At 45.1% G+C, this 27,375-nt stretch overlaps 2 protein-coding genes across 5 annotated transcripts in view; one reads left to right on the forward strand and one right to left on the reverse strand.

Annotated features, from left to right (window-relative positions):
* The first annotated feature begins 1,371 nt into the window (after nt 1–1,371).
* Nucleotides 1,372–20,741, forward strand: Xpa (XPA, DNA damage recognition and repair factor). 3 transcript variants are annotated; one of them, XR_015735100.1, is made up of 8 exons: nt 1,372–1,642; nt 3,929–4,039; nt 9,487–9,592; nt 10,737–10,902; nt 12,142–12,259; nt 15,036–15,244; nt 17,415–17,663; nt 20,548–20,741. XR_015735100.1 is itself a non-coding variant. In XM_085677193.2 (6 exons), the coding sequence occupies exons 1-6, from the start codon at nt 1,486–1,488 to the stop codon at nt 20,694–20,696; spliced, it is 807 nt and encodes a 268-aa protein (XP_085533319.2). In that variant the 5' UTR covers nt 1,376–1,485; the 3' UTR covers nt 20,697–20,741. The 3 variants fall into 3 exon arrangements, 1 of the variants encoding a protein (XP_085533319.2); XR_014997306.2 differs by lacking the exon at nt 17,415–17,663; XM_085677193.2 differs by lacking the exons at nt 15,036–15,244; nt 17,415–17,663 and having other exon boundaries at nt 1,376–1,642.
* Nucleotides 20,742–24,452: 3,711 nt separating this feature from the next.
* Ncbp1 (nuclear cap binding protein subunit 1) overlaps nt 24,453–27,375 on the reverse strand; it is a 38,648-nt gene continuing 35,725 nt past the window's right edge. For both annotated transcript variants that reach the window (XM_048419960.3, XM_048419962.3), the window contains 3 exons: nt 26,750–26,878; nt 25,948–26,061; nt 24,453–24,959 (listed from right to left, as the gene is read on the reverse strand). In XM_048419960.3, the coding sequence (XP_048275917.1) occupies nt 24,846–24,959; nt 25,948–26,061; nt 26,750–26,878 (357 nt within the window). In that variant the 3' untranslated portion in view covers nt 24,453–24,845. The remainder of the gene's footprint in view (nt 24,960–25,947; nt 26,062–26,749; nt 26,879–27,375) is intronic.

Genomic DNA, 27,375 nt, shown 5'->3' on the forward strand with positions numbered 1-27,375 from the left:
TCCTGTTTTCTCATGCTTTTGGGTGTCACACTGCCGTTCTTCATCCTCGATGCTCTTCTCCACACCCTTTACTCATGGAGTCAGTGTCTCCTGTAGCCCAGCCCAGGATGGTCTGAAACTTTCCTGTGTAGTCAGGGATGACCTTGAAGTCCTGATCCTCCTGCCTCTGTCTGCTGAGTGCTGGGAATACAGGATTTGTCATTATACTTGGTTTCTGGCTTTGAAATACACCCTTTTGTTATTCTCACCTTTTCTCAGCCACAGGGTGGCACCGAGGAAATCGTAACTTGCCACCTTAATCCAGGGGCCTCTCTTTGTTCCCATGGACTAACCTTCTTGATAATGTTCTTTGAGGTGCCAGAGTTTTTAACTTTGACAAACCAATTAATTTTTTTTTTCTTTTGTGGCTTTGTGCCTTTGGTGTCATGGAATTGGAGAGTTTTTTCACTTCAACAAAATAAATGGATGGGGCGGGAGATTAGTCTGACAAAAAGAGAACAGGGTGGCTTGAAATATTTTTATCACCTATTCAGTCAGAAGATCTCAACAGGTCCCTGATATAAATATACTTACATGTAAATAACATAGATGGCCAATACCTTCGAACTAGTGTTATATACTTCCCGAATTCTAAGCCCTGAGCATCAGTGGGAACATTCCCAGTGTTAGATTGCAGTTTCCAAAAGCCAATCTTGAGCGGTGAATGTAGTTATTAGACTTAATACTGTTTGAATTTAATTGTGTTTTATTCCCAAGGACTCTGAAAAGCATGCTTGGGAAACATGCAGTGTTTCTTTGGAAGTTAGGACAGTCGCTCCCGATTTGGACCATTGTCTAGCAGCACAAGAAAAAGTTCTATAGGTAGGACGATCAGTCATATACTCACCAGTATGGTAATAAGTTCTGCGTTTGCCAAGAAAGTTTGAGGTACGTTTCTTGTTTCAAATCCGAGGCTGGTTTGAGTATGTGTCCAATATGCAATTAGCTATTGGTCTGTGTGATTGTCACAGACTTGCGATGCTCATGGCCACTTTGTATGGGCCAGGCATCCTGATGGCAGAGCAAATCTTCTCAAGGATCTGCAAGGTGACGCCAGAATCCTTTTTCTAGTGAAGAAATAGGTTTTGGTTAAATAACGTGCCTAAGACCACCTAGATCTTAGAATCAAAGCTAACACTGGCTGAAGGTGAGCTCAAAGCTCATAGTCTGAATCACTAAGTGGAACTATTGTCTGACGACTATAAAAGTTGACTTCAGCAGCAGCCCTTGGTACAGACAAGTCAAGGAGCACACTACCATCCCTTCCGCCACAACCCCTCTGCTGCGCAGGCGCATTGCCTCGCCCACCACCATCCCTTCCGCCACTACTTCTCGACTGCGCAGGCGCATCTTCTTCGCTCAGGTGGACTGTGGTGGAGAGTCAGGATTGTAGCTCCAAGTAGCCGCTCGTGGTGCGCGTGCACGAATCCTCGGACTAGGCTGGCGATGGCGACGGCGGAGGACAAGCGCACGTCTCCGGAGCCCCCGGAGCTGCCGGCCGCCGTACGCGCGAGCATAGAGCGGAAGCGACAGCGGGCGCTGATGCTGCGCCAGGCCCGGCTGGCGGCGCGGCCCTACCCCGCGGCGGCGGCGGCCACAGGAGGTGGGGACCCCTCCCGCGACTTGTGCTGGCATCCCGGGCCTTCCCGCTGCGCCCCGGCGGCCCGCTCGGGCTCGGTGTGTGGGAACAACTGTGCATGCCCGTGCCTCCGTGGTTCCAGACCTTGCCTGTCGTGCCTTTTGCCTGGCGCCTCTATGGCGCAGAGCTTTCGACTTTGCCACCGTTTAGATAAGCCTGCACTTTCTCCCAGTCCAGCGCCCAGCAGAAACGACCCTGGCCCGGTCTTTTCCATGGGGTCCTGCCTTCCAGGGCCTCGTAGGATAACGCGTGCAGTGCCCCTCAGTTCGGATCCAGAACGGATCATGCGGCGCTGAGTTCATTTTGGTTATACTTGCCACTTAGGGTAGCCCCTACGTGGCTGTTTTACTGAGTTTTTAATGTCGGTTGTGCTTTCGGCTGCTGGCGTTTCCCTTGGGAGTGATTCATCTGAATTATTTCTACAGAAATATGGTTTTTTTTATTCCTCTCCCTTCTTTGGCAATTTCACATAATATATATTTGTATGGGGAATGCACTTGTTTTAGCAGTTTGTACGGAATAATAACGCGTATATTTTATGCAGTTTGTACTTTTAGACTTGATTCTAGAGTTGTCATTGAGTTTGATTTGTTGCTTCTGACCAGCAGAGCTGGATTGTCACTAACTTAGATTTTAATCTTTTGAAGTCATTTGGAAGTCTTTATACACCAGCCTGGCACGTGCAGAGACCGTGCAGTTCAGTTCCACACGAGTCCAGAACAGCAGGGAAACACGAAGTAGCGTAAGATGGCTGGGTCTGGTCAGCAGGTCTGTGACCACAGCTGCTGGGGAGGCCGAGACAACGCCCCACCTGAGCTACAGAGTTCAAGGGCTGCCTGGGCAAGTTAGTGAGACGTTGACTCTAAGAAATAAAAAGAGGGCCGTGGATGTTCAGTAGTGGGGTGCTTGCCCCGGCATGCTCAAGACCTGGGTTCACTCTGGTACTGAAAAAGAGAGGTAGCTTAAGATTAGGCGAGGTTGGTCAGTCCACCTGGTAATGGAAGGAAGAGTCCTGCCTCTTGTTTGAATGTCCCATCTCACTCACCCCCCCCCCCCCCACCGAGCCAGGAAGGTGTTTCCACCTGAGAGGATTTATAAGCTGCGAATTTTAACTCTTTGTTACAGGCTTGGGAATTTTCCTTCAGTTTGCTGTTGCAGGGAATCACTTCTCTTCCTGCTTCTGCCTCTAATTCTGCCTCTAAATCCTCTCCAGGATGCTTTTTCAATAGCCGCTTTCCCAGCCAAGCTTCTCCTTGACAGGCGTCTAGTATAGAACCATCAAAGTAAATACTAGGCATTACCACTCTACTTTCTGTTAGAGGTCATCCTGCTGTCCTGCCAAGCCTTGTGTAGAAGGGAGTTAGCAGTGGGCCAGAACCAACTGTCCTTAGGCCTGCTTAAGGCTTGACCCTGGGCTGTTATCTAAAAACTTGGATTGTGGTGTGTTTCCACTGTCCTCGAACTGGTGACTTACTGTGACCAAATTTTCTGTGGTCTTCCTGTACACAGGTCTTTGGAAGGCAGGCGTTTGGGGCTGGAGTATAGTGGGGAAGGGAGCTCCCATACTTGGGACTCTTCTAGACCCCCCACTTGCCCGGTGTGTCTTTTCACTTGACTTTTTATTTGTACTTACAATTCTTTGCAGTTACCAACCCTTGCATGCAAGTGAATGATTTTCCTAAGTTGTGTGAGTTGCTGTAGAATATTAACTGTGACCAGAAAAGCCGTTTTGGGAACCTTGATTTATAGCCAGTTGATCAAAGTCCCTGGTCTGCAGCTGGCGTCTGAAGCTGGGCAGTCAGGGCCTGAACCCTCATCCCGTTGAATCCGACTCCGAGTAGATAGTGTCACTATGGAAGGGTGTGCACCCAGTTGGTGTTCGCTGGAGGATTGTTACAGGTGGAGGTGTTCGCTGAATAGTGTTGAGTGGTTTGTCCTGTCTATAATTGGAGCTAAATCTCGGATGTGCTGGGAGTTCATTGAGATCTGGGCTTTGGTTTGAATTTGTTGTGGTTGTAGGCGTGGTCTTACTTCGAAGGCCCCATTTCCTAACATGCAGCCAAGTGAGTTTCCCCAGATGCATCCCAGGGTTCTGGGTTGCCTTGGTTTCTGCTGTGGCCTGTAGTGTAGAGGGCTCCACCAGCTGGGACCGTCTGGACAGTGTGCATGCACTTCTTTTCCTGTTTACAGAAGGGGAGCACACAGGCTTGCCTGGTTCCACTGATGACCGCCGTTCTCTGCTTCCTGCAGGCATTACCAATGTAAAAATCCCTCCCAAAATGATTGACACCAAAGGAGGCTTCATTTTAGAAGAAGAGGAAGAAGAGGAACAGAAGATTGTAAATGTTGTTCATGAACCAGGTAAAGCATAGTTTTCCCACAAAAGTAGTATTGACAATGGTTATTCATAGTAAACATAAAGAATTCTTTGCACTTTGATCAATGGGAAGATTGGTGGTAGATTTAAAAAGTCAGAGCCCGGAGGAGGTGGGGAGGAACTGGGAGGAGGAGAGGGAGGAGAAACTGTAATCAGGATGTATTGTATGAGAAAATAATCTATTTTCAATAACGGGGAAAATACAACTATATATATATATGTCTCTCTCTATATTTATCAATTTACAATTAGAACTTTTATATATGCTTCCTTTTCATGGTAGAACATACGCTTACACATGCAGTTACTTGATCATAGAGTAATATGAAGTTTAATTTTATGAAGCACTTCAAGACAGTTTTAGGCAGATTCATAATTTCAAACTCTCTTTAGTAATATAGGAGAGGGCTGGCTTCTCCACATCCTGGTGACAGGTGTCCTATCGGTCTCTTTGGTCGTATTATCCCATGTGACTCAATAGCATGCTACAGGTTTGAATTGTGTACACGGGAGGCTAATGGTGTTGAGCTCGCTACAGGTTTGAACTGTGTACACGGGATGCTAGTGGTGCTGAGCATCCTTTTAAGTATTTGTTGTCCATTTTAAATTTTGGAGCAATATTTATTCAAAACTTCTGTATGATTTTAAATTAAACTGTTTATCTTTTAATGCTGGTAAGAAACTGTATAAATTCTAAATACAGTCTTCCTGTCAGCTTCAGCATATAAATGGTTCACTCTTCATTTTCTCTTAGCTCAGGGTATGTTTGGATTGACTTCATATTCTTTGAAGAGGATTTTGTTTGTAACATTAGCAAAGTCCAATTAAAATACCTCCCCTTTGCAGAGAGAGCGAGCGAGCGAGAGAGAACATTTCATACTTCACGATTTATGTACAATTTTACTTCTATTCTCTGAGGTAGACAGTTTATATTCTGGGGGCTTGTTAAGCTGTAAAACGCATACACACATATACATATGTATATATATAATATATTTATTTTGTTTTTTTGAGACAGGATTTCTCTGTGTAGCTTGGAGCTTGTCCTGGAACTAGCTCTGTAGACCAGGCTGGCCTCAAACCCACACAGTTCCACCTACCTCCGTCTCCCAAGTGCTAGGATTAAAGACGTTAATGTGTAGTTTTAAATGATACTCTTCACGATAAAATTCCTAAGAACTTTATTTTCTTATGTAATTCTTTATTTGTTCATCAGTATGGCATTACATTTCTTAAATGTGTTCATTAACAACAACAACAAAGTCCAACACCCAGGCACTTAGGGACAGTCGGTTTGTGTATGACATTTGCTGTTGTTTTATCATAGGCAGGGAGAGCCCAGATCCTGATGGATGGAATCAATTTTCAGAAGTATTTTCATGAGCTGGACACAGTATTTCTTGGGAGGCTAAAGCAGGATGATTACTTGAATTTATAAGTTTGAGGCTAGCCTGGTAAGGTCTGGTGGCACACATCTTTAATCCCAGCAGGTGGATCTTTGGGAGCCTGAGGCCTGCCTGGTTTCCATAGTGAGTTCCAGACCAGCCGGAGCAACTAAGTGAGACTCTGTCTCAAAGGAAAGAGGAAAAAGAAAAAGGCAGACCAGGCTGGCAGATAAATTAAAGCCCTGTTCTCGTTTCATTCTTGTTGTGAGAAACACCCTGACAAAAAGCCATGTGAGGGAGGAATCCAGATTACAGTCCGCCTTTGAGGGGACTTTAAGGCAGGAACTTGAGCGGCTAGTCACCCACCCAAGTGAAGAGCTAAGAGAAACAGATGTACCCATGCTGCCTGCTTGCCTAACGCTCCCCTTGCTTACAGTCAAGGTCTCCAGCCCAGGGAATGGTGCCACCCCCAGTGGCTGTGGCCTTCCCACGTGAATTAGAAGTTAAGATAGCAAGCACAGACAGGCCACTGCCAACCAGATCTTAGCAGCTCCTCAGTTCAGGCTCTTGTCTCTGGTGATTTTAGGTTGTGGCAGGTTGACAATTAAAAACTTAACAAATCCCATCTTAAAAAAAACGAAAATAGTACCAATAAAAAAATAAAAATAAAAAGAGATGTAAGAGAGATTGTGTTACAGGTAAAATGAGAAGCCAGTACCCATGAGATAAAACTTGGGACATTTTTTTTTTTTAATTTAGAGATGAACTAGAAAGAGGGCTGTGAACTTGCCACATGGGATTAACGTGTTGGTAAATCAGTTATATATACACACTCTCTCAGCTGCCATACGGGGTAACGTGTTGGTGGATAGTGATGTATACATTCTCTCAGCTGCAAATGCTTTCGCATGTGGCAGAGATGAAGGTTTGAGATCCGAAAGCGTCGGAGCTGGAAAACCCCGCTGTAGCCATTGGCTGTGGCATGAGAAGTGTGCCCGGGGTGGTGAGCAGCGCCTGCTAGTGTGTCTAGGGGTAGCACGTTTGTGTTTCTTTTTTTTTTTTTAAGAACTTTTTTATGATTTATTTATCTTTATTTTATGTGCATTGGTGTGAAGGTGTCAGATCCCCTGGAACTGGATTTTCAGACAGTTGTGAGCTGCCATGTGGGTGCTGGGAACTGAACCCGGGTCCTCTGGAAGAGCAGTCAGTGCTCTTAACCGCTGAGCCATTTCTCCAGTCCCCACGTTTGTGTTTCTACTGCATGTAGGCAGACATGTAGTCTTACAGTTGACACATGGGAGACAGTTGTCCAAACTGGGTGTCCTAACTGAGGAACCCTTCCAGTAGCCTGCAAGGCCAGAAGTGCTCTCTTGGGTTAAAGAAGACACATCCACTGGGATTCTGTTTGGGGAGCAGGGAAGTGCCAGCCCCATGTAATAGGGGCTGGTTGAGAGCCTGCCTTGCTGCCAAGACTAAGACATGCTTATTGTCTCAGTGAAAATAGGGCCCTGGTTCTGGTGATATGAAAGAATTCAAGTAATAAAACAGTAGCAAACGTGAAAGCTTACTAAAGGACAGAACAGAGGGGCATCCTGAGCCTTAGGTTCCTGCTGGTTGAAGCTGCAGAAACTGGGCCCAGTTTTAAAATTGCGTTCTTTATAGAGGGAAGACACCTAAAAGCCCCGTGTCTGTATCAGCTGTGGTGGGAGATGTGTTCTGAGGCTCCCGAACTCTAGGCGTTCTTCACCACTCCTGTCCGGCTGGTGACTCACGCTGTCCCCTCGCAGCCTAGAAGCTCTGACCATGTTAGTAATTTTAGGGTGGCTGTCCACCAGAGCCTGCGATGGGGATACCCTGGTCCTTGCTACCTGTGGGACAAACAGCCGGGAGGCCATTGGTAGTGGTGACAGGTGCTGAGCTGAAGGCTGATAGTCCTGGCACATGCTGTCTGGAACTTGGTGGCTTGTTAGTAGGGCACATGACTACAAGATGAATGTGAACCATCTTATGCCAGAAAATATGTAAGTGTTCTGAATTGCTGGAGGCATACTACAGTGACTTAGGAGGCACCAGCTAAATTCGAGACAGTGAGCACACCAAAGTAATGAAGGACAGTAATGAAACATTTTTTTTAAAAAAACCATTAAAAAATAGAGACTAGGCTGGAGAGATGGCTCAGTGGTTAAGAGCTCTGGCTGCTTTTCCAGAGGTCCTGAGTTCAATTCCCATTTGCCACATGGTAATTCCAACTATCTGTAATGAGATCTGGTGCCCTCTTCTGACCTGTGGCAAAACACTGTATATATAATAAATACATCTATAAAGAGAGAGACAGAGACAGACAGACAGATCTTGGCACACGTCTTTAATCCCAGCACTCGGGAGGCAGAGGCAGGTGGATCTCTGAGTTCAAGACCAGCCTGGTCTACCTAGCAAATTTCTTTTCTCTTCTTTCTCTTCTCTTCTCTTCTCTTCTCTTCTCTTCTCTTCTCTTCTCTTCTCTTCTCTTCTCTTCTCTTCTCTTCTCTTCTCTTCTTTTGGTTTTTCGAGACTGGGTTTTGCTGTAGTTTTAGAGCCTGTCCTAGATCTAGCTTTTGTAGATCAGGCTGGCCTCGAACTCACAGAGATCCGCCTGCCTCTGCCTCCCAAGTGCTGGGATTAAAGGCGTGCGCCACCACCGCCCAGCATAAAGAGCCATTTCTTTTAAGAGCTTGGAGATTAGTGGAGTTAAAGGGTGGTGGGATCTTGACAGACCCAAGGAAGGCAGTGCCAGGAGTGTGTCTCCCACTGTGGAGTCTTTGGAGCTGGGGCTGGGCAGTGGCAGTCATCCCACAGACCTTCTAGTGGGGCTTAGATTTGCCCGAGGACCATTAGAATTAAGGTCTTTGTGAGACATTGAAGTCTAATCCCTTACAGAACCCAGCTTCACCTTGCCAGGGGCAGCTCTGTGTGGGGTGCTGAGGGATGCAGGACTCAGTGATTCTCCCTCAAGAAGTTTATAATCCAGGAGGCGACACAGTAAAGTGCAAGCCTTTGCTTAGTTGACAGCGTGGAATGAAAGAAAAATAATGTCCCCGAATGAGGACGTGCTGCTTTGCTCTCTATGACTTTATTGCTCAGGGGGTTGGTGGCCTCTTTCTCTCTGTAAGTAGATGCCTCCCCTCCCCAATCCTGGGGCGAATCTTCTTTATACTTTCAGCAGTGCCAAAGCTGGCAGAATAAAAGCCCCCAAAGATGTCCATATGCTAATTGCCTTGGAGCCTGTATACTTTACATAGAGGAGACTTTGTAGAGAAGTTTAAAGTTAAAGACCTTGAAATGGGGAGATCACCATTATCCTGGGGAGTCTGGTGTAATCAGGGCTCGGAGGGCTGGGCTTGCAGAGGAAACCAGTGATGGGGTGTGAAGCTCTTCCTGGTCCTGAAGATGGTAGGTGGGGAGGAATACAGGCAGCCTCTAGAAGTCGAAATGCCCCCAGGAAGGAACAGAACCCTGAAGACAACGTGAATTTGACCCAGTGGGCCTCCCTGGGCTACCAAACCCCAGATTAGTGAGGTGTCAGATGTAAGTGCCAGCACTTACCGGGCCAAGGTTACCTCATGAGAAGCGAATCTTACGTGGGCTAGGATGGAGGGGTCCCAGCAGGACAGAGACTGAGACTGAGACAAGTTTGTTCCAAGCAATCAGACTTCTTATCCCTTATCAGAAGCAGAATACAGTGGCGGTTGCTGGGATACTATGATGTTTGCAAGCTATACAGGGTATACAACATTAATGTTAGCCAAGCGTCTATATACTTCCCTGATTTCTAGGGAACACAGTTGACCTGAAGGCCTCACCGCCTCAGTGGTGCCCCAGTCGCTCAGGAACTGGAAGGCACATTGTGCCCCAGGAGCCACAGACTAACTTGACAAACTTATGACACATGCCTCTCAGGGCAGCTGAACCACCTAACGCCCTGGCTCCCCACAGACAGACAGAGAAAAGTATGTATCGTTTTAGTCCCGCCGAAGGATAGATAACGAGCCCTCCCCTTCTTCCTGCAGGGCCCGTCATGGAGTTCGATTATGCCATCTGTGAGGAATGTGGGAAAGAGTTCATGGACTCGTACCTTATGAGCCACTTCGATTTCCCAACATGCGATAGCTGCAGGTATTTGTTTTTGTGGTGCTGAACCACGCCCGCAGCACGGCCTTAGAGCTCTGCAGGCTAGCATTGCCTTTGCCGGCTTCCTGCCTCAGCCCTCCTGCCTCAGCCCTCCGAGTGACGATCTCCTGCCTGGTCTCTGCCCCCACATTTCCCACCTTGCACCTCTTGATTCTCGTCTCTCTAGAGCAGCGGTTCTCAGCTTGTGGGTCACGACCCCTTTGAGGGTCAAATGATCCTTTTACAGGGGTCGCCTAAAACCATTGGAAAACACAGATATTTACATTAAGATTCATAACAGTAACAAAATTACAGTTATGAAGTAGCAATGAAAGTAATTTTATGGCTGGGGTCACCACAACATGAGGAAACTATTGTGGGGTTACAGTGTTAGGAAGGTTGAGAACCACTACTCTAGAGAATTTTGCTCCAAACTGTTAAAATGGTTTTTGACTCCATTTAGAACAAACATGTCTTCACCATGGCTACAGCTGCCTCCTACTACCTCTTCCCACTGCTCGCCATCACTTACTGTGTGCGTGTGTGTGTGCGCATGTGTGCATGCATGTGTATGTGTGTGTGTGCACGCCGTCCATCCTGCCCAGCAGCTTCTGTGAGCATGGTTCTGTGCTTGAGAGCTTTTTTTTCCTGCCCAGTTCATGGGCATAAACTCTGTGGTTCTTCACGTTCCCACTCTGCCGCTGTTCTTACCTTGGTTTCTGAGCCACTGGAACCCAGCCGTGTAGGAGGTGGGATCTGTGTGTTTACATTTGTTTCTTACCATCTTTTAGAGGCAGATCTGTGTACCCCAGGTTGGCCTTGAACTTCAAATCCTCTTTCCTAGCCTAGTGCTGGGGTGATAGCCATGACCTCGTGATTCAATTTCTAGTTCCTTTCTCACGGGTCCTCTCTTTTCATCATATCTTCCCTTTCTTACTTCAAGTCCCTTCTGGAATAAGAGGAACTTTAAGAAGATTCTTAAATTGTTATATGCCCAGAGTCTGCCTGAGTTTTTATGGCTCTGATCATGAGAACCAAAGGCAGGGAAGTGACGTTTGCGTCTTTGGGTGTGGAGACCTGTGGTTGCTGGGCTGTCTGAAAACTCAGTCGAATTAAAGTCGTTTACATAATGCTCTTAATCTCTTTCCAGAGATGCTGATGATAAACACAAGCTTATAACCAAAACAGAAGCCAAGCAGGAATACCTTCTGAAAGACTGCGATTTAGAGAAGAGAGAGCCCGCGCTTAGGTTCATCGTGAAGAAGAACCCTCGTCACTCACAGTGGGGTGATATGAAGCTCTACCTAAAGTTACAGGTCTCTAGTAGGCTGGACCTGGGGTGTCCAACCATGGGTGAACTTCCAGCAGGCTGACTAGTTATTACTGACCGAGGCTGGCTCAGTAAAGACCACCTCTTCTCGGTTCACACGTCTGTCCTGGTCACAGTTCAGAACACAGTGCCTTCTCACCTCCCTTTCGCTGTGGTAACTTTGCCATAGCCATGTTGCTAGTGGGTGATGTTCGGAGTATAACTTGGACATAGAAAAGGTCAGACCTCATTTGCCTATCAGTCTTCTTTTACCAAACAAAAGAAAGGCTCTCAAGATGATTGGCGTTTCAGTTATTTCATAGATGCCCGAACCAGATGAATGGCACTGGGAAATACAATCTGGGATGCTCCTGAGTGCTGTGACTTGCACAGCTCAGAGCAGCTCTCAGTGCCTGCTCTGAGCAGATCACACATGTGCCACGGCAGAGCCCCACTTACTGGGGTGCTCTAGTGCCCAGCCTGGTGCCTGAAGCCCCAAGTATCCTCCTGTATCCACTACAGGATGGCTTAAATATTTTAATGTTTGTTCTAGTATATGAAAATATGGAGAGGCATTGCTTTAGAGATGTTTATACAGAAATATAATAGGATTATTATTCTAGTATTATTAGATAATTATATATTTACATATAATTTTATATCTAGATTTATTATATATTTAATCATATTTAAATATATTAGATATAAATATACAATATGTTTAGTATAATTAGATAATTAGATATTATATCGTCTATAAGTAGAATTAAGCCACATTGCAAAATAACATGTACTGAATTTCATTAAATATGATTATTGATTTAAAAATTCACCATTTATCTTATGTACCATTCAAAATAAGTAAAAATGATGCTAATTAAAGCAGCCCAGGTTTCCTCATCATTTGATGCTTTGTGCTTAATAAAAGTGCCGGTAGGCCTTATTTCAGTGTCATGCACCATGATCTTGCACACAAGCAGGAAAACAGGACTTTCATGGCACTTCCTGCCCCTCGTGACCTCATGATTGGATCTTACATTTTCTTTCTCATTGAGTCTTCTTCATTTATGTTTCTGTACTCCTTATTTCAACTCTTTCTGGGACAAGTGGGACTTCAAGGGACTTCTTCAGCTGTGAAATGGTTTTGCTCCTCATGTGACATAATGGTATCTGTGAGGTTGATAGTTAGGGCTTCATGCCGTGCAACTCTGAGTCCCGAGTAACTGAAGTATTAACTGTGCTGTAGGTTGTCAAGCGGGCTCTTGAAGTTTGGGGTAGCCAGGAAGCACTGGAAGATGCAAAGGAAGTGAGGCAGGAAAACCGAGAGAAAATGAAGCAGAAGAAGTTTGATAAGAAAGTCAAAGGTAGGTGGTGGAATTTCCTGTCACTCGGTTCACTGAAGAGCAAAGGCATTGCGGCCTTCCTGTGTGGAGGAGGTGCTGGGGTGTCTTTTCCACAGGGGAGAACTTTGGCCTCAGTGGGTTGGTGTGTGAGGCTTGGCTCAGACCTCAGAGTACTACATTTCTGAAGGCCATCGTCTCCCCGGGAGTCATTTTTGTGCAGCTGTGTGGCGGGATGGGGCATCAGTCAGGTCTTAAGTGTGGCCTGCAGGGTTTAAGAAACAGTAACAAAAAGTAACAAGACTCTCAGTAGCCACCTCCCTTGTTGCTTGAAACAAAACGGTCCTCAGATTAGTAGCTGGAAGGACTGATGGATGTTAGTTAGTCTGAGTGTCTTTATTTAAACATAACTAAGGAAATACCCAGAAAGATGATTGGATTGTTATATATGGTGGGACAGTTGTCAGGTTCTCTTACCGAGTCTTCTTCATGTGTACAGTCATTCCTGCATCTGTGCATCTGGCTCCATGCAGCATTCCTCTCCCTGGTGGCTCTGTCTCTGCATCCATTACCCATGTTTGTACCCAAGTGTGCGTGTTTTCATCAGTCTGTCCATCCATGCACACATCTAGTATTTACCATGTTCCAAGCACTCTGCTAACCGAGATGCTGGATTGAGTGTCAGGAAAGAAACTAGAGATAGTAATAGAGTATGTGGGTATGGTGCCACACCAGGGATGAACCCAGGGTGTGACAGGAGCATTCAGGGCTGTAAACACAACTCCAGAAAAATGTCTTCAAGAAGTAACCAGCTTGTATCCTTCATGTGGTCGCTATGTAGAGTCCCAGTGTGCACACTGTGTTCAGGTAACATGATCCTACACATAGGTTGGGTTATATATTACTAGATCCATTTCAAATCAGTATTCTAGCCATGTTAGTTTTTCTTGTAATTTTAAAATTTAGAAGAGGTTTTACAGGGTGAATGGGATAGCCCAAATGTCTTAAAAACAAAGAAAGCGGAGTGGTGGTACATGTCTGTAATCCTAGTACTCAGGAGGCTGAGGCAGGAGGATCGTGCATTGGAGAGCAGCATGGGCTATAGAGTGAGTCCTTGGCTCAGAAAACAAACCCAAAACCTGCCCCCGCCCCCCCCCCCCCATCAACTAAACAGTAACAAAAAGTCAACCAATCAACTAACTAACCAACCAAGTGAAAAGACCGAACAAAAAGCAAAAACAAGGCAATCCAAGCCTTCATGGTTTCCTTTTGGGGTTGCCCTTACTCCCCCAGTTTTCATTATGTTGGAGAAATGAAGTCCTGCTCCGTGATTCTACCCCTTTTCCATGCGCAGGCTCTTACACAGTTTGAAATAAAAATAGTAGCACTGTTGAACACTAGTAGTCTATCGAGACAGCCTTACCGAAACCCTTTTGCCAAGTGACATAATTCCTGAGCAGATAGGAACCCATTTGTAGGCTTCTCTGGGGTTTCCTGTAGCAAATGCCATAGAAAAGCATTTCATTGACGTTCCCCAAGCCAGCCAGAGCTGTGCCCCAGCCGTCAGATGCCAGCGACTCCTCTTAAAGGGGCCTTTCTCTAGTCTTTCCTAATGTTGTGCACTGGCCTCTCTGACAGCAGAGCAGCTGCTAATAAGACAGAGCAGTGAAGAGGTGTACTAAGGAAGGTGTGTGGAAGGAGACCTCCAGGTTGGTTATCTGCTAGCTCGGTGTGTGTGTATATGCACATGTGCATGCAGTACCTGTGTGCTGTGCACACGTCAGTGTATGTGCATTTGGAAGCTAGAGGCCCTTACTGCCTCTGTGATAGGGTCTCTTCACTGACCCTAAAGCTGGCATTGTCTGGCTGGCCAGTGAGCGCCAGGATCCAGGATCCACCAGTCCTGTACACCTCTCCCACCCACAGTGGTTATAGCCAGCTGTGCTCCACTTCACTTTTTAAAATGTGCTGCTCGGGAGTTCAAACTCAGTTTCTCATCCTGGCTCTCTTACACCGAGCTGGTGGATTCTTCTGGGATCGCTGTAGTCCAAGCTTTCTCCCCAGCCCCCAGCTACCAGAAATTAACCTGATCCTTCAAACCTCAGACGATACTTCGGTGCAGACAATGAAATGTGGATAAGAGAATACCAGTTAGAAATTTGTATCTGTAAAGTGATGAAGAGTGGTACCTGTAACTTTTCCTTACACACTAATTCTGTGGTCTGGTCAAGATATCATGTAATGGTCACTAAATTCCTACAGTTTGACCAGCAAAAGACTTTGAGATGCACTTAATTTCTTGCCTTTTTAATATAATGATTCGATTAGGATATGCATATATATTTATTTTTTCTTTTTCTTTTTTTTTTTCTTCTGATGCATGTGACTAATCTGGTGACTGACTGTGCCAGGAAGTTCACAGCCAGTGAATAAGGTCAAGGATATGCATATATATTAATACAGATAGAAAATTTCTACAATTTCCAAAACTTGAACTTAATTGGTATTTACTTTTTGGTCACTGTATTAGCTCACCAAACTACCATGGGTTTTCCTTATTCCTTAGTGCAGTTGACACAGAATTCTTTTAAAGGATTTATTTCTTGTTTGGGTGAAGCATGTTTTATAATGAAGCGTTTGCATGAGTGTGTACCCTCTACGGGTCTACAGATAAAAGAGTGCCTGCATTTCCTCCTTTGCATATGACTGAGCTCTGTGTCACCCCTCCCCTGGGGTGTTCGGTGTGCTGAGGCCAGTGTGCTGCCTTCTTTAACTGTGGCTTCTTGTCGATTCACTCTAGCGCTTGGTGGATGTGTTCCTGTCCTGACTAGGCCACAGAGGGCTGAGTGGAGTAGACGGTAGAGTAGACTCGAGGAGCTGATTGTGCAGTTTGCTCAGAACAGAGAGGAGTCAAAGCAAGTCTAAAGGCTTTTTAGTTGGAAAGAAATTGGAACATGGTTCCTCTTGATGCACAGTGAAGCTGACGCAAAGCTTTCTTCTTATGGGAAGGTAAGCAATTCCATCTGCCTGCTTTTAACATGTGGTTTATGTTAGCAGTTACAGCACTGAGTTTGCTACAGAGAAAGTGTGACTACCATCAGTTCATACGGACAAGTTCCACATCTCCAAGGCAGAGCCACACGCAGGCCTGCTGCTGCTCAGGGTAACTGGGCCTTGAAGGACGCATCACCTAGTAGCAGACGTGAACCCTGAGTTGGTGGGATACACAGAATGTTTTTGGTCTGCATACTTTCTTGTCTTAACTAAGGTGGGACTATGGGTGTTTCGTTTGTGTTACATGCTTAGTTCTAGCAATTTCTCTCCTGAAAGGCTAGTCAGCTAACCTTCATTGTTACTATCCATTGCTTCCACCCCTGCAAGGGGCAGGTAAGGACATCCTGTTTAGAGGTCCCTTCTGGGTTTGGGGGCACTGCACACTGGCCAGTGGATATATTTATGACTGTTGTGGAGCTTGAGGAGTTTGAGGAGTAGAATTCCAACCTACTTAGTTCATGGAACACCAACTTGTAATCTTTATCCTCCAGATAACAAGGGTACCTGCTCTCCCGCCCAGCATGTTGGAAGCTAGCTCTTCTGTACGTTTACCTCAGAAGTAGCACTGGTTTCCTTGACTGCAGACAATCTCTTTTTCAAAATGTAGTTACGAAAAATAAGCTTTGAAGTAGTATTGATTTTTTTTCACCACAACAAGCATTTTGGGAAAATCCCTTTGGGTGACCATTCTAAGCAATTTCTGAGGCTCTCAGTAGCAAGACTGGTTATGCATTTCCAGGAGAGGTAGTCTTTGGGCATCAGCCATCTACTGCCGACTAAGCGGCTGCAACACGGCAAGCCACTCACCAGGTTCTCCAGGCTTGCATGGGCTCCAGTTTTGTACAGTGTATGTACCCTGGTTTCATTCCCGAGGTGTGTTAGACCTGCCCCTGCTTCTGTGTACTCTCACCTTTGTATCTCAAGAGTCAACAAAAGATAGTTGATTGCGTCTTTCATGAGGGTTGTGAAACCTACAAACTGTCCCTTATGAAAGGTTTTGGGGGGCCAATGAAATGGCTCAGTGGGTAAATTGCTTGCTGCCAATCGTAATAACCTGAGTTTGGTTCCCAGACCTGTTTGGTGAAAGAAGAGAACTCACTCTTGCCAAGTTGCTGTCTGACCTCTACACATGTACAACATTGTGGCAGGGCAAACACGTGCGTGCACACATGCGCACACGTGTATACACACACACACACACACACACACACACACACACACACACACACACACACTATTTTTCCAAGTATTGACATTTGGCCATTTCTAACCTTTTGCACTCAAATACACTTGGCTAAGCCGTGAGTACCTGTATACATTGTGATTCTTACAAATCTCTGTGACTAAGCTCATCATATTCAAGAAACTTAAAAAGCAATTATGTTGTTCCAGTGACCCCTCTCTGTTAGACCCAGGAGCCACTGGGGTGCCACCTTTAATGTCACCCTCAGCCATTCTCTTTTGCCCCTGGGCACTTTGCAGCACCCAGACCAACTATGGGACAGCACACTCCTGCCCATGGACTGCTCAGCCTCTTGTTTTTGCTAAATTAGATTCAAGCTGAATGTGTGTGGGAGGAATACTCCCTAGGAGATAAAGGACACCATTTGTAGAGGGAGGTGACAGTCATCATTCTCCACTAAACTACTTTCTTTGTAATTATCACACGACACTGTGGATGCACCACCATTTTACTGAGTAGTTTTGGTATACAGAGGTGATTCTTAGCTGAAGCAGTTTCTGTGTGCGCATTATAGAGACTGTTTTCTTTTGAAACAGGGCTTTTCCTTGGGCTCTACTCTTGTTTTCTTGAGACAGGGTTCATGTAGCCTAGAGTGGACTTGAACTTGTAGCAACCCTCCTGCTTCTGCCTTCCAAGTGCTGGGATTACAGATAACCATCACCAGGCCTGTTTTGTTTTGAGATAGGAACTCTTCTTTGTAGCTCTGGCTGACCTGGAACTTGCTATGTAGATCAGGCTGGCCTTCAACTCAGAGATCCACCTGCCTCTGCCTGCCCCAGTGCTGAGACTAAAGGCATGGGATGCTCTGCTTGGCCTCGGTTTTGTTCTGTAAAGCATCGTTTGGACTGACGTGTGGGTTCTTCTCAAATCACGACGGTGCAGGCTTCTCCTGTCACTCTTCATTTGGATGCTCAAATCGTCTCGGGTTTGGCTGGCGGCGTCTCCTTTAAGCTGGCTCCTGTCTCTAAAGCCATTTTTATGTGGAAAGAATTTCAGACTCGCAGAAAATTGCTGGACTAATGGACAGAGGACCACACACATACACGCCTTCCCCAGACTGAACTGTTCTCATGTTGCCATCTGCATCATGTGTGTGCTCTCACTGAAAACACTTTTCTGGACCACTTAAGGGTATGTTACATAATCACTACCCATATGTGTTTAGTTTCCTAACACATTGTTTTCACCAGTGTGACATTAGCAAATTTAGTATTTAGTGGATTTTAATCTAAACTGCTATGTCCTGCTTCTGCTTACTAACTGAGCAAGTGTTCCCTTCCTAGAGTGAATCTGGTGTAGGCTAATGTTTTAGGCATTGAACAGGTCTTCCTAACCTGTTCCGATTTTCACTACCCTTGCCTTTTACGCCACGGACATTGTTGCAGTTTGTTCCCTTCCACAGTTTTGGGAAGTAAGGGTTTTCACTTTTGTGGATTTTCTGGTAATGGAGTATCTTGAGCAGGTGCTAACTTTCCCAGAGCCTTACATCTGGAAGATACACAGTCCCCATCTGCTCTCAGTGGTAATAATTTGGCTTTTACCTAGTAAACAAAAGGAAATAGAGTATGCAAATAACCGCCCTTCCCAGCTCCAATTCAGCGGCTGTCCAGGGTGGACAGCTGGAGCCAGAGCTACTGTGATGGTTCAGAGAACAGCACTCTTAGCGCCAGCCAGCAGTCTGTAGCGTTAGGACCTAGTTTTCCAGCGCTGTCTGTTCATTTGTCTTTAATTTGGAGCTCAGATTTGGTCCACTGGAGACTTTATCATTTATGGGCTGCCGTTTATGCCCTTGACAAGCTGAACATGCACAAAGCATATATGTCTTTCCTTGTGTACAAAAAACCCCCGAATGCATGCTCATATATTCCATTTTAATCCTCCAAATTTCAGGATTCATTCTATGCAGGGAGGGACCTAAGAACCTGGATGCTTAATAGTAAGGAAGTGGTACATTTTCCATCACTCTACTTCCTGTCCTGGTGGCACCCTAGCCCTGTGCCTGCCTGCTCTACTTCTGCATGCCTGTCCTTAGGCTTTGGACGTCTTGTTTGGGAAAGAGAAGGGCAAAGAAAACCCAAACTTAACAGTATAGCACCTTCGACATCTCTAATCTGAAAATCTGAAATACTGCCAACAAGGAAACCCCATGTCCAGACACTAGAAACATATAAGGTACATCAAGCTGTGTTTTGTAAAGACTCCATCAGTAAGACATGTTCTGTATATGCAAGTACTTCAAAATCTAAGAATATCCATTAATGGCTTGCAAGAGTTTTGGATACGTGATACCCAGCCCATGCTTCCCTTCTACCAGGATGTCTACGGGAAGCTCTACAGATCCAGCGTCATTTGTGTCAGTGAACAGCTTCACAGACTTAACAAGATCGAGAAAAAAATGTCAGTCTTCAGTCGTGACTGGAAAGCTAGGTGTTTTATGTATGTAGCATGTACGAGAAGAAAATAATTCTTCTTACCTCTTCCCCAAGTACATATAATATTCAAATCTGGCAGATAAGCTAGCTTAGTCTGATTTTGAGGGATTTTCAGAGTGAGGAGATCAAGGAGAGAGGCAGGACATCTTCCCCAGCCAAGCTGGGAAGCAGGAGCCTACACAGGAGACGCCTGTTGCCCCTCTGCAGTCAGGAGGGACACTGACTCCCCCAGGTAGCAGCCAGCTTTGCATACACTTAAGCCGGGGCTCTTCATGTATGAATGACCACGATTTGAGTCTGGGTGACTGGCCTTGTAGCAGATGATGCTACACTGAACCCTGTAAGCCTCAGAGTGGTGAGAAAGGCAGCATGACCCAGTGAAGATGCTGCCCAGGGCCAGCAAGACTGCAGGGGACCTAAGCTGGACTGCCCCTCTGCCTCTGTTTACCCATCTGTAAAACACTGGGATGACAGCTGCGTGCTGTCACACAAAAGGATACAAAGGAAATACATCTTAAGTGCTTAGCCCAGTGTCTAGTATATCACCCTGTCTTGCTTTTATCCATGTTATGGCTGGAAACGGATTCAAGTAGTGCTTTGATATTAGTTACAAAATGTCTCAAGGAAAATGTGCAACCCCCAGACTCTGAAGTTATTGGCTGTGAGCCAGTTGACATGGGTGCTAGGAAGCAATCTCAAGCCCTCTGGAAGAGCAGTATGAGCTCCTAACCACTGGGCCGTCTCTCCAGCACCTGGCAGTTTATATTTTGTTGGTTTTGCTTTTCTCAAGACAGGATTTCTCTATGTAGCTTTGGAGCCTGTCCTGGCACTTGCTCTGTAGGTCAGGCTGGCCTAAAAATCAAAGATTTGCCTCCCTCTGCCTCCTGAGTGCTGGGATTAAAGGCCTGTGCCACTGCCCAGTGTGCCACTGCCCAGCCTGACAGGACTTTTTAAAAACAATGGTTTTGGTGTAGAAATGTAGCTCGAGCTCAACTGACAGATTAGCATGCCCAAAGCCAGGGCCTGATCGCCAGCACCACATAAATCAGATGTGGTTCTCGGGAGTGAAGGCAGGAGTGGCTGTGGGCTAAAGAGAGACTTTGAGCAGTCTGGACCTACATGAGACTGTCTTAACAAAACAAAAAAGCTAAAACAATGCTGTCATTTTATAAGCAGTTTTTCTGAGACAGAGACACATCAGCATACATTAATAGTCTTGGCTTTCTGGTATGCAGAACTTGACTGACAGGAGTTCCTGACTGAAAACCTTGGGATTCGAGCTATTCCCATTCTTTGCTTACCTCAGCTGACATTGCAGCTCTGGCATCCTCTTCCGTCCCCCAAACACACCCCATTCTGTTGTTTCTTGTTGCTACACTTCTAACCAACCCACACAGCCACTTCTGTCAGTTCATACTGCTTGATAATGAAGAGAGCAATTGCAGACTGAGCAGGCTTGCCACGTTGTGTAACCAACACAAAGAGCTAAAGGAAACCATTTTACACATCACATACACAAATACCAATGAAAGCCTCATTAAATTTATTTTGTATTCAGCTGAAAAACTTTTCTTTCCCCTTAGAACTGCGACGAGCAGTAAGAAGCAGTGTGTGGAAAAGAGAAATAGCCGCTCACCAACATGAGTATGGACCAGAGGAAAGCTTAGAAGATGACATGTTCCGCAAGACTTGTACCTTGTGTGGCCACGAGCTGACGTATGAAAAAATGTGACTTTTAAAAACATTTATATTTCAATAAAGGCTCTCTTTAGATGCACCACAGTGTAATCTTTTTAGAAATGTTTTTTAGTTAGAGACGGAGACCCCCATTGGAGCACTGGACTGAGCCCCCAAGGTCCAAATGAAGAGCAGAAGGAAGGAGAACATGAAAAAGGAAGTCAGGACTGCAAAGGGTGCATTCACCCACTGATACAACGGGACTGATCGAATGAGAGCGCACCAAGGCCAGCTGGACTGGGACTGAACGAGCATGTGATCAAACCGGATTCTCTGAATGTGACTGAAATGGGGGCTGACTGAGAAGCCATTGACAATGGCACTGGGTCTTGATTCGTTTGCATGGACTGGCTTTTCGGGATCCTGGTCTGTTTGGATGCTCACCTTCCTGGACCTGGAGGGAGGGGGGAGGAACTTGGATTTCCCACAGGGCAGGAAACCCTGACTGCTCTTGGGAATGGGGAGGGAGGAGGAGAGGGAGTGGGGGGAGTGGGAGCGGGAGGGTATTGGGAGGAGGGGAGGAAGTGGAAATTCTTTAAATAAATAAGGAAAAAAAAAAAAGAAATGTTTTTTAGAAAAACCCTCATGTGATGGATATGCTTAAAGAAAAATGGTCCACAGGTACACATACATGCACACACCTCCATGTGCCCCTTTCCTTTGCACACATAAGTAAAAATCAAAGTGACAAGTTAGAGCTACTCCATGGGGAACAAGGGACATAGTAAATTATAGCCTGGCATAGGAGGAAGCACTTTCAGGGTGAGGTTAATGGAACTGAACTTAGCTCAGGGAGAGCAACAAGTGTGATGTGAACTGCTGTGAAGTCTTCAGCGATGGCAACAATGAGATACCCACAGAAACTGCACCCTGTCACAGGTGCCCAAGGCCCCGTTCTTCAGGATCTTCACGCAGCAATTTGGAAGTGATAGATCAAAAGGGAACAAGGCTATTTTCAAAGTTGAGTATCAAGACTATTTCATCAAAAGCATTACACTAACACTTGAGTACTCTTATCTGCCTTACGAGTTCTCATCTAATGCTAACAACTTGCTTCCATGCTTGTTTAAACTTCTGAGGTCGGAAGTGACAGTTCAAATATTATTTCTCCATAGCCATTTGTATCAATTCAGCTAGCCAGATTTTTCTTCAGTCTTATTAAAGGTATTATCAAAAAGTACCATTAAAAACAACTATCAGAAGCAACCATTATATGTGAAAAAGAAATCAAGAGAGCAGGCAGTGGTGGCACACACCTTTAACCCCAGCACTCTGGAAGCAGAGGCTGGCAGATCTCTGAGTTCAAGGTCAGCGTGACCTTGTAGAGTGAGTTCCAGGAGAGCCAGACAGGGCTACACAGAGATCAAAGAACCAAAAAACAAAAACAAAAGAAAAGAATACACGCAGATTTCTCTAGAATGTAGCTCAGGTAGAACTGAGGTCAAAGCTGCCCTGAGAACAGAAGCCACTCCTAACTAACAGCATGTGCTGTGCCTAAGCATCAGGAAGGAGGCCTACTCTAAGAATCATTTAGCCAAGGGCTATGCATCATTTTGACAGACACCCAAGTTGAGATAAAGTGGGTGTTTTCATCCCTCAGTGCTAGGAAGCCTGTACAGCTCACTCTAGTTCAGCAGCTGCACTTGTAGAAAGTCAGCCCAAATAACGTGGGACCATCATTACTAACTGTACTTTAGAAACAGTAGGGACATTCTGTGTGTTTCTCATGGCTGGCATGTTATATGTGCTATGCTAAATGTTACACCTCAGTAAAAACTGGTCTTGGACGGGCAGCCAAACTTTCTTGTAGAGAGGTTTCTAGCCTGACGACAGGAGTAACTTGGAGTTCTGACCGCTGTTAAGTATCACTGCATTGTGGGGAGCTAAGGTGCTCCAAGACACATAGATTTAACTTCCTGGCTGTGGATTTTAGACAAGTTTTCCTGGGGTTTGCTTCTGTCTGTGAAGTGGACACAGTCATCTTTCAGGAATCTGTTGGAAAGATTCAATATGGTGAACCTTGTAACCAGCCTGTAGCAGCCAACAGTTAATGAACGCTCATTGTTCATCAAAACTGCTGATGAACAAAAAAGGCCAACCCAGTGCGATCTGATTGGCTATATGATCTGTTCTCTGGCTGTACCAAGGCTAATCCTGGGGTCCAGATATTACTGGTAGCTCAGGTTGGTAAAGGTTTCTCACACCGTAAACTTTTAGGAATGATACAGTTCTTAGGGAACCAGCATCTCTACCTTGATAAGAGCCTGCTAAAGAGAATCAGCATGACGTCACAGAATGAGGCGTGGCATGCAGTGACACCACCTGTCTTTGGGAGCACCACCCGAAGGGAGTAGCTGCTCTCTGTTTTTGCATCTTCTGTAAAATACAACAGATGTCGGTGTTCCAGCCGACAGCTCAGGACAGAGCAGGGGCATATTAACAGTTTCTAGAGGGAAGGAGAGCACAAACTTGTAGGTGTAGCACGAGGATAACTGAACTCCACTATGCCTCAGGAAAGGATACAGTTACCAATGCCTTCAATAGTTGGACCACGGTCATTTCAAATCAGTTACAGCTTGAGCTGTGTTAAATGGAAAGGAGGAACAGTGTAAACAGGGTATTTAACCAGGAACCCAGGTTTTATCTTTCTGAAGTTCTTGCCTTCTAACCTTGATCTACTGAATTCAAATGATTAGATGATACTCCTGCTTTAAATGTGTTATTTAAAAAGCCTAGGAATTCCCACGTAATAAGACATAGAATTCTATAGTCACTGAATGTATGGTAATTCAAGACCCATATATCCAAAAAGACAATTGTAATGTATTCTTACTAGAATATAACATGTGCAAAAATAACAAATACACAAAATTACTACCAGTAATTATATCATTATTAGCAGATTTTTCTAAGGTTTAATGAGAAGTTTAAAAATCCCAGAAATTTGGAATGTTAGGTAATGCATTATCTTACAAAACACTCATTTCACTTAGGCTTCAGTAGGCGCAGGGAACAATTATCTGCCTCAGAACCCAGAGACAAGCCCCAAGCCACACTGAATTCCAAGTCCATCTCAGCTCATTTATCGCTTGCTGCACATCAGTTTGTGACATTATGGGATCTTGGACAAATTCTTCTTGGAGGGCAGGGCTGCCAAATTTGCAATCACCGGAGAGGCAGAAAAACTGCTGCCATCGCCATTGTAGGTAGTGATATTTTCTTTGTATTTTTAATAAATAAAGCTTGCCTGAAGTTCAGAGAGTAAAACAACCGCACCTACCAGCCTTACAGACCAGGCAGTGGTGACACACACTAGTAGCCACGCTAGTTTGCCACAGAAACCTGGTGGTAGTGGCGCACGCCTTTAATCCCAGCCCTAGAGAGGAATATAAGAAGGGAGGAGACAGCTCTCAGTCTCATTCTGAGATTCCTGGAGGCAGGATCGCCATTTCAGACTGAGGGAGAGGTAAAAGCTAGGGGCTGGCTGTTCTGCTTTTCTGACCTTCAGACTGAACCCCAATTTCTGTCTCTGGGTCTTTATTATTCATGCTACAATTGTACCTCGAGATCACTAGAAACCGGGTGGCTTCTAGTTCGGCAAATTTGATGATTAGTAATAATAATGTTTTATTCTAACAAGTAGTGTCATAAGATGGCTACTCAAAAACATTTGCAAGAAAGCTTCAGATAAAGGCTAAGTACACCTCTAGTAAGAAAAGAGACTAAGATAATAAATCATGAAATACCAAAGTTTAAAAAACAGAACTTAGGTTTATTCCAGCCATGTTGCTCAGGAGCAGAGAAAAGTTAGGCTCCCTGGTGGTTCCGTTGGTTGTATTCACTAATTTGCAAGCCTGACCTTGCATTGCACACACCTCAACCCTGTTGTTTTGTGCCCAAGGAGAAGTATCAAATTCATCACAGGAAAGCTGTGTCTCACATATATACAACGTTACGGTCATCATAACATCGCTGTCATCAAGCAACACTTGCCCTTCAGGGCAACTAAGGGAAATGTCATACTCTGGGCTCTCCTCCCGTTTCCTTTAGGAAGTGAAAGGCTACTACAAGAAAGCAAACATTCAAACCATCAAAAAATAAGACAAATTATTCCAAGATAACAAAAAGGGAAGAAACATGACTATTAGGCCTGTAGAGCACAGAACTGCTGGAACACAGCCAGGATGTGAGGGTCTAGCTCGGCAGTGAAAAGCAGGTTCTCCAGGGTCACCATGTACTGCTGGATTATCTGGTGATGCTGTGAACACAGAAAAGAGCCCTGGGTCAGGAAACCAAATGCAAGCAACATTGCAGACTGTTTCCCTCACAGCCCACCCATGCCGAGGAGGGACACAAAATAGGGCGCACATCTCCAGAGAAGATTTGAGAGAGCAGGCAGGGAAAGAAGCAGAGGGATGTACAATGACGTAAAACCAAATCCAGTTTTCACAGCCTTCCTATGGGATCCTTGATGCACAGCACGGCAGGAAGCCGCAGTTTCAGAGGGCATCCCGAGAGCCAGGACACAATATATTACAGCTTTCTGAAAAGCAGCCTGACTAGGGAGCCAAGGCATCAAAGAATGAGAACCTTGTCTCTGAAGAGTAAAATGCACTCAAAAATTTCTATAGGACTAGGGGCTCTCGGTTACCTTTTGAACTGGCTAGTCACTACAAATGCCTGGGAGAGAATTACTATTTGGAGGCTTAAAGAATAGAACTTTAGAATGATTACTTTAGAACTGGTCACTCTCCTAGAACAGGGAGAACTTAGGGAGTTTATGCCTTGAAGAGGAAAAGATGAAGCTCACGCTCCTACACATCAATATCTGGAAGCAGGTGCTGGTACTCTATGTCCAGAGACCCCAGGGGTTTACCTTGCTCCTGTGGACATGTTTATTATGGGAATTTAAGATGTTAAAATACCTTTATGAATCTAATCCCCCCCTTACACTTTAGATTACAGCTATGCTGGGCTCACAACCACAGAAAATGGCAACCCAGAGTGTGAGTGATATAAAACCAATTGTCTAAATATTCTGATGAACAGTAGTGTCAGCAAACGGACATAAACTAAAGGGCCTATAGGAGCTGCATAACCTCATACCCTCCCTCCTGATACACTTTATGAGGACTTTTTGTGGTCTTATTCATGGCAGACAAGTGTTTTACCACTGAGATTCAGAGGTTTTTTTAAATCAGAATGCCCGTGTAACTGAACACAAAGTGCCAAGGCCCCACACAAACCTGCAGGAAGATCTGCTGCAGCCTCTCTATGCAGTTCTTATACCACGGGGTCAATATGCTGGTGCCATCAGTTTCACATCGTACCAAGTGCTCAGTTAGGATCATGATGAAACGCTGGAAAGGACAGCAGTGGAGGAAGCATTAGGGGGAGAACTTAACTGCTGAGCAAATCCAAACCAAGAGTTCTCACTGGTCTTGTTGCTCCAAACTGCTGTGTACTCTTGACTTTCAGGACTGTCAACTTAGCAAAGGAGAGATTTAATGTTAAATGATTTAACCTTAGGTTGGAGAGATGGCTCGAAGGTTAAGAACACTGGCTGCTCTTCTAGAGGTCCTGAGTTCAATTCCCAGCAACCACAAGTTGGTTGGCTCACAATCATCTATAAGGAGATCTGGCGCCCTCTTCTGGCACGCAGGCAGTACACTGCATACATAATAAACAAATCTTAACACACACACACACACACACACACACACACACACACACACACACACACAAATCCTTTAGCTTCTTCTAGAAATATATCCTGGCCTCTGTTCTAAGAAAACAGCATGTTAATGACAATCTATGTACAAAAGTGTTCACAGGAAAGAAGGCGATCACCTAAATAATCAACCATAAGGAATAAATAACACAGATATGTAAACAATGAGCAGACAGCACACATTCACTGCAGCCTCCAAGTAGTGACACTATTCTTCTGCGAAGTTCTGTGTCCTCACTATTTTTGTGATTAAAAATGGCAACTTTTCAAACTAAGGGAATGGCTCCTTTTTTATCCCATACACCAAGCTGGCTTACCTGGAAGATGACGAGGAAAAGGTTCTTCTGTTCACTCTGAGCAGACTCCACTTTCTCTTGCAGTCGTTCTATTTGCTCCTCCAGGGCCCCATCTTTCCTATCACTGCTTCTGTCATCATCATCACTTCGCTACAAAAGGCACAGGAACAAAGTAACAATCCAATGTGTAGAATCCATCAAGAAAGGGAAATGACTATAATGCCAAGCTCTGCTATGTGGCTTTGGTTGGTCTTGAATCATGCATGATCTTCTTGCCTCCACCTCCGAGAGCTGGTTTTGGCAGTGGGAGCTCAGAGATGCTAGGCAAGTGATTTTTATCATTGGGCTATGACCCTAGCCCTGGGAAAGGGTTTTATATTAAAGGGCTTTTATTCTTGTAGTGATAGCTCTGGGAAAACTTAGTGGTACTAGTCGTGGTAGTAGCAGTGGGGTAATGACTATGAGGTGCATCAGCTATGGCCAGCTCAGCTTACTAATATCTTTACCCTATTTTCTATGCTGGTAGAAACACTAAATACCAAGGAATACTGTAATGGAGAACACTCACTATAATCATTTATTTATTTACTTATCTATTTATTTATTTTTCTGGGACAGGTTTTTCTGTATAGCCCTGACTGTACTGG

Source organism: Myodes glareolus, chromosome 16 (genome assembly GCF_982192425.1).
Source record: "Myodes glareolus chromosome 16, mMyoGla1.1, whole genome shotgun sequence".
In the NCBI taxonomy this organism is placed as follows: Eukaryota; Metazoa; Chordata; class Mammalia; order Rodentia; family Cricetidae; genus Myodes; species Myodes glareolus.

Bases quoted from the DNA above. Each gene is read 5' to 3' on its own strand.
- Xpa (XM_085677193.2), top strand. From the start codon at position 1,486: ATGGCGACGGCGGAGGACAAGCGCACGTCTCCGGAGCCCCCGGAGCTG. The intron at 1,643-3,928 runs GTGGGGACCCCT...TGCTTCCTGCAG, and splicing joins GGCGGCGGCGGCCACAGGAG to GCATTACCAATGTAAAAATC. The intron at 9,593-10,736 runs GTATTTGTTTTT...ATCTCTTTCCAG, and splicing joins CCAACATGCGATAGCTGCAG to AGATGCTGATGATAAACACA.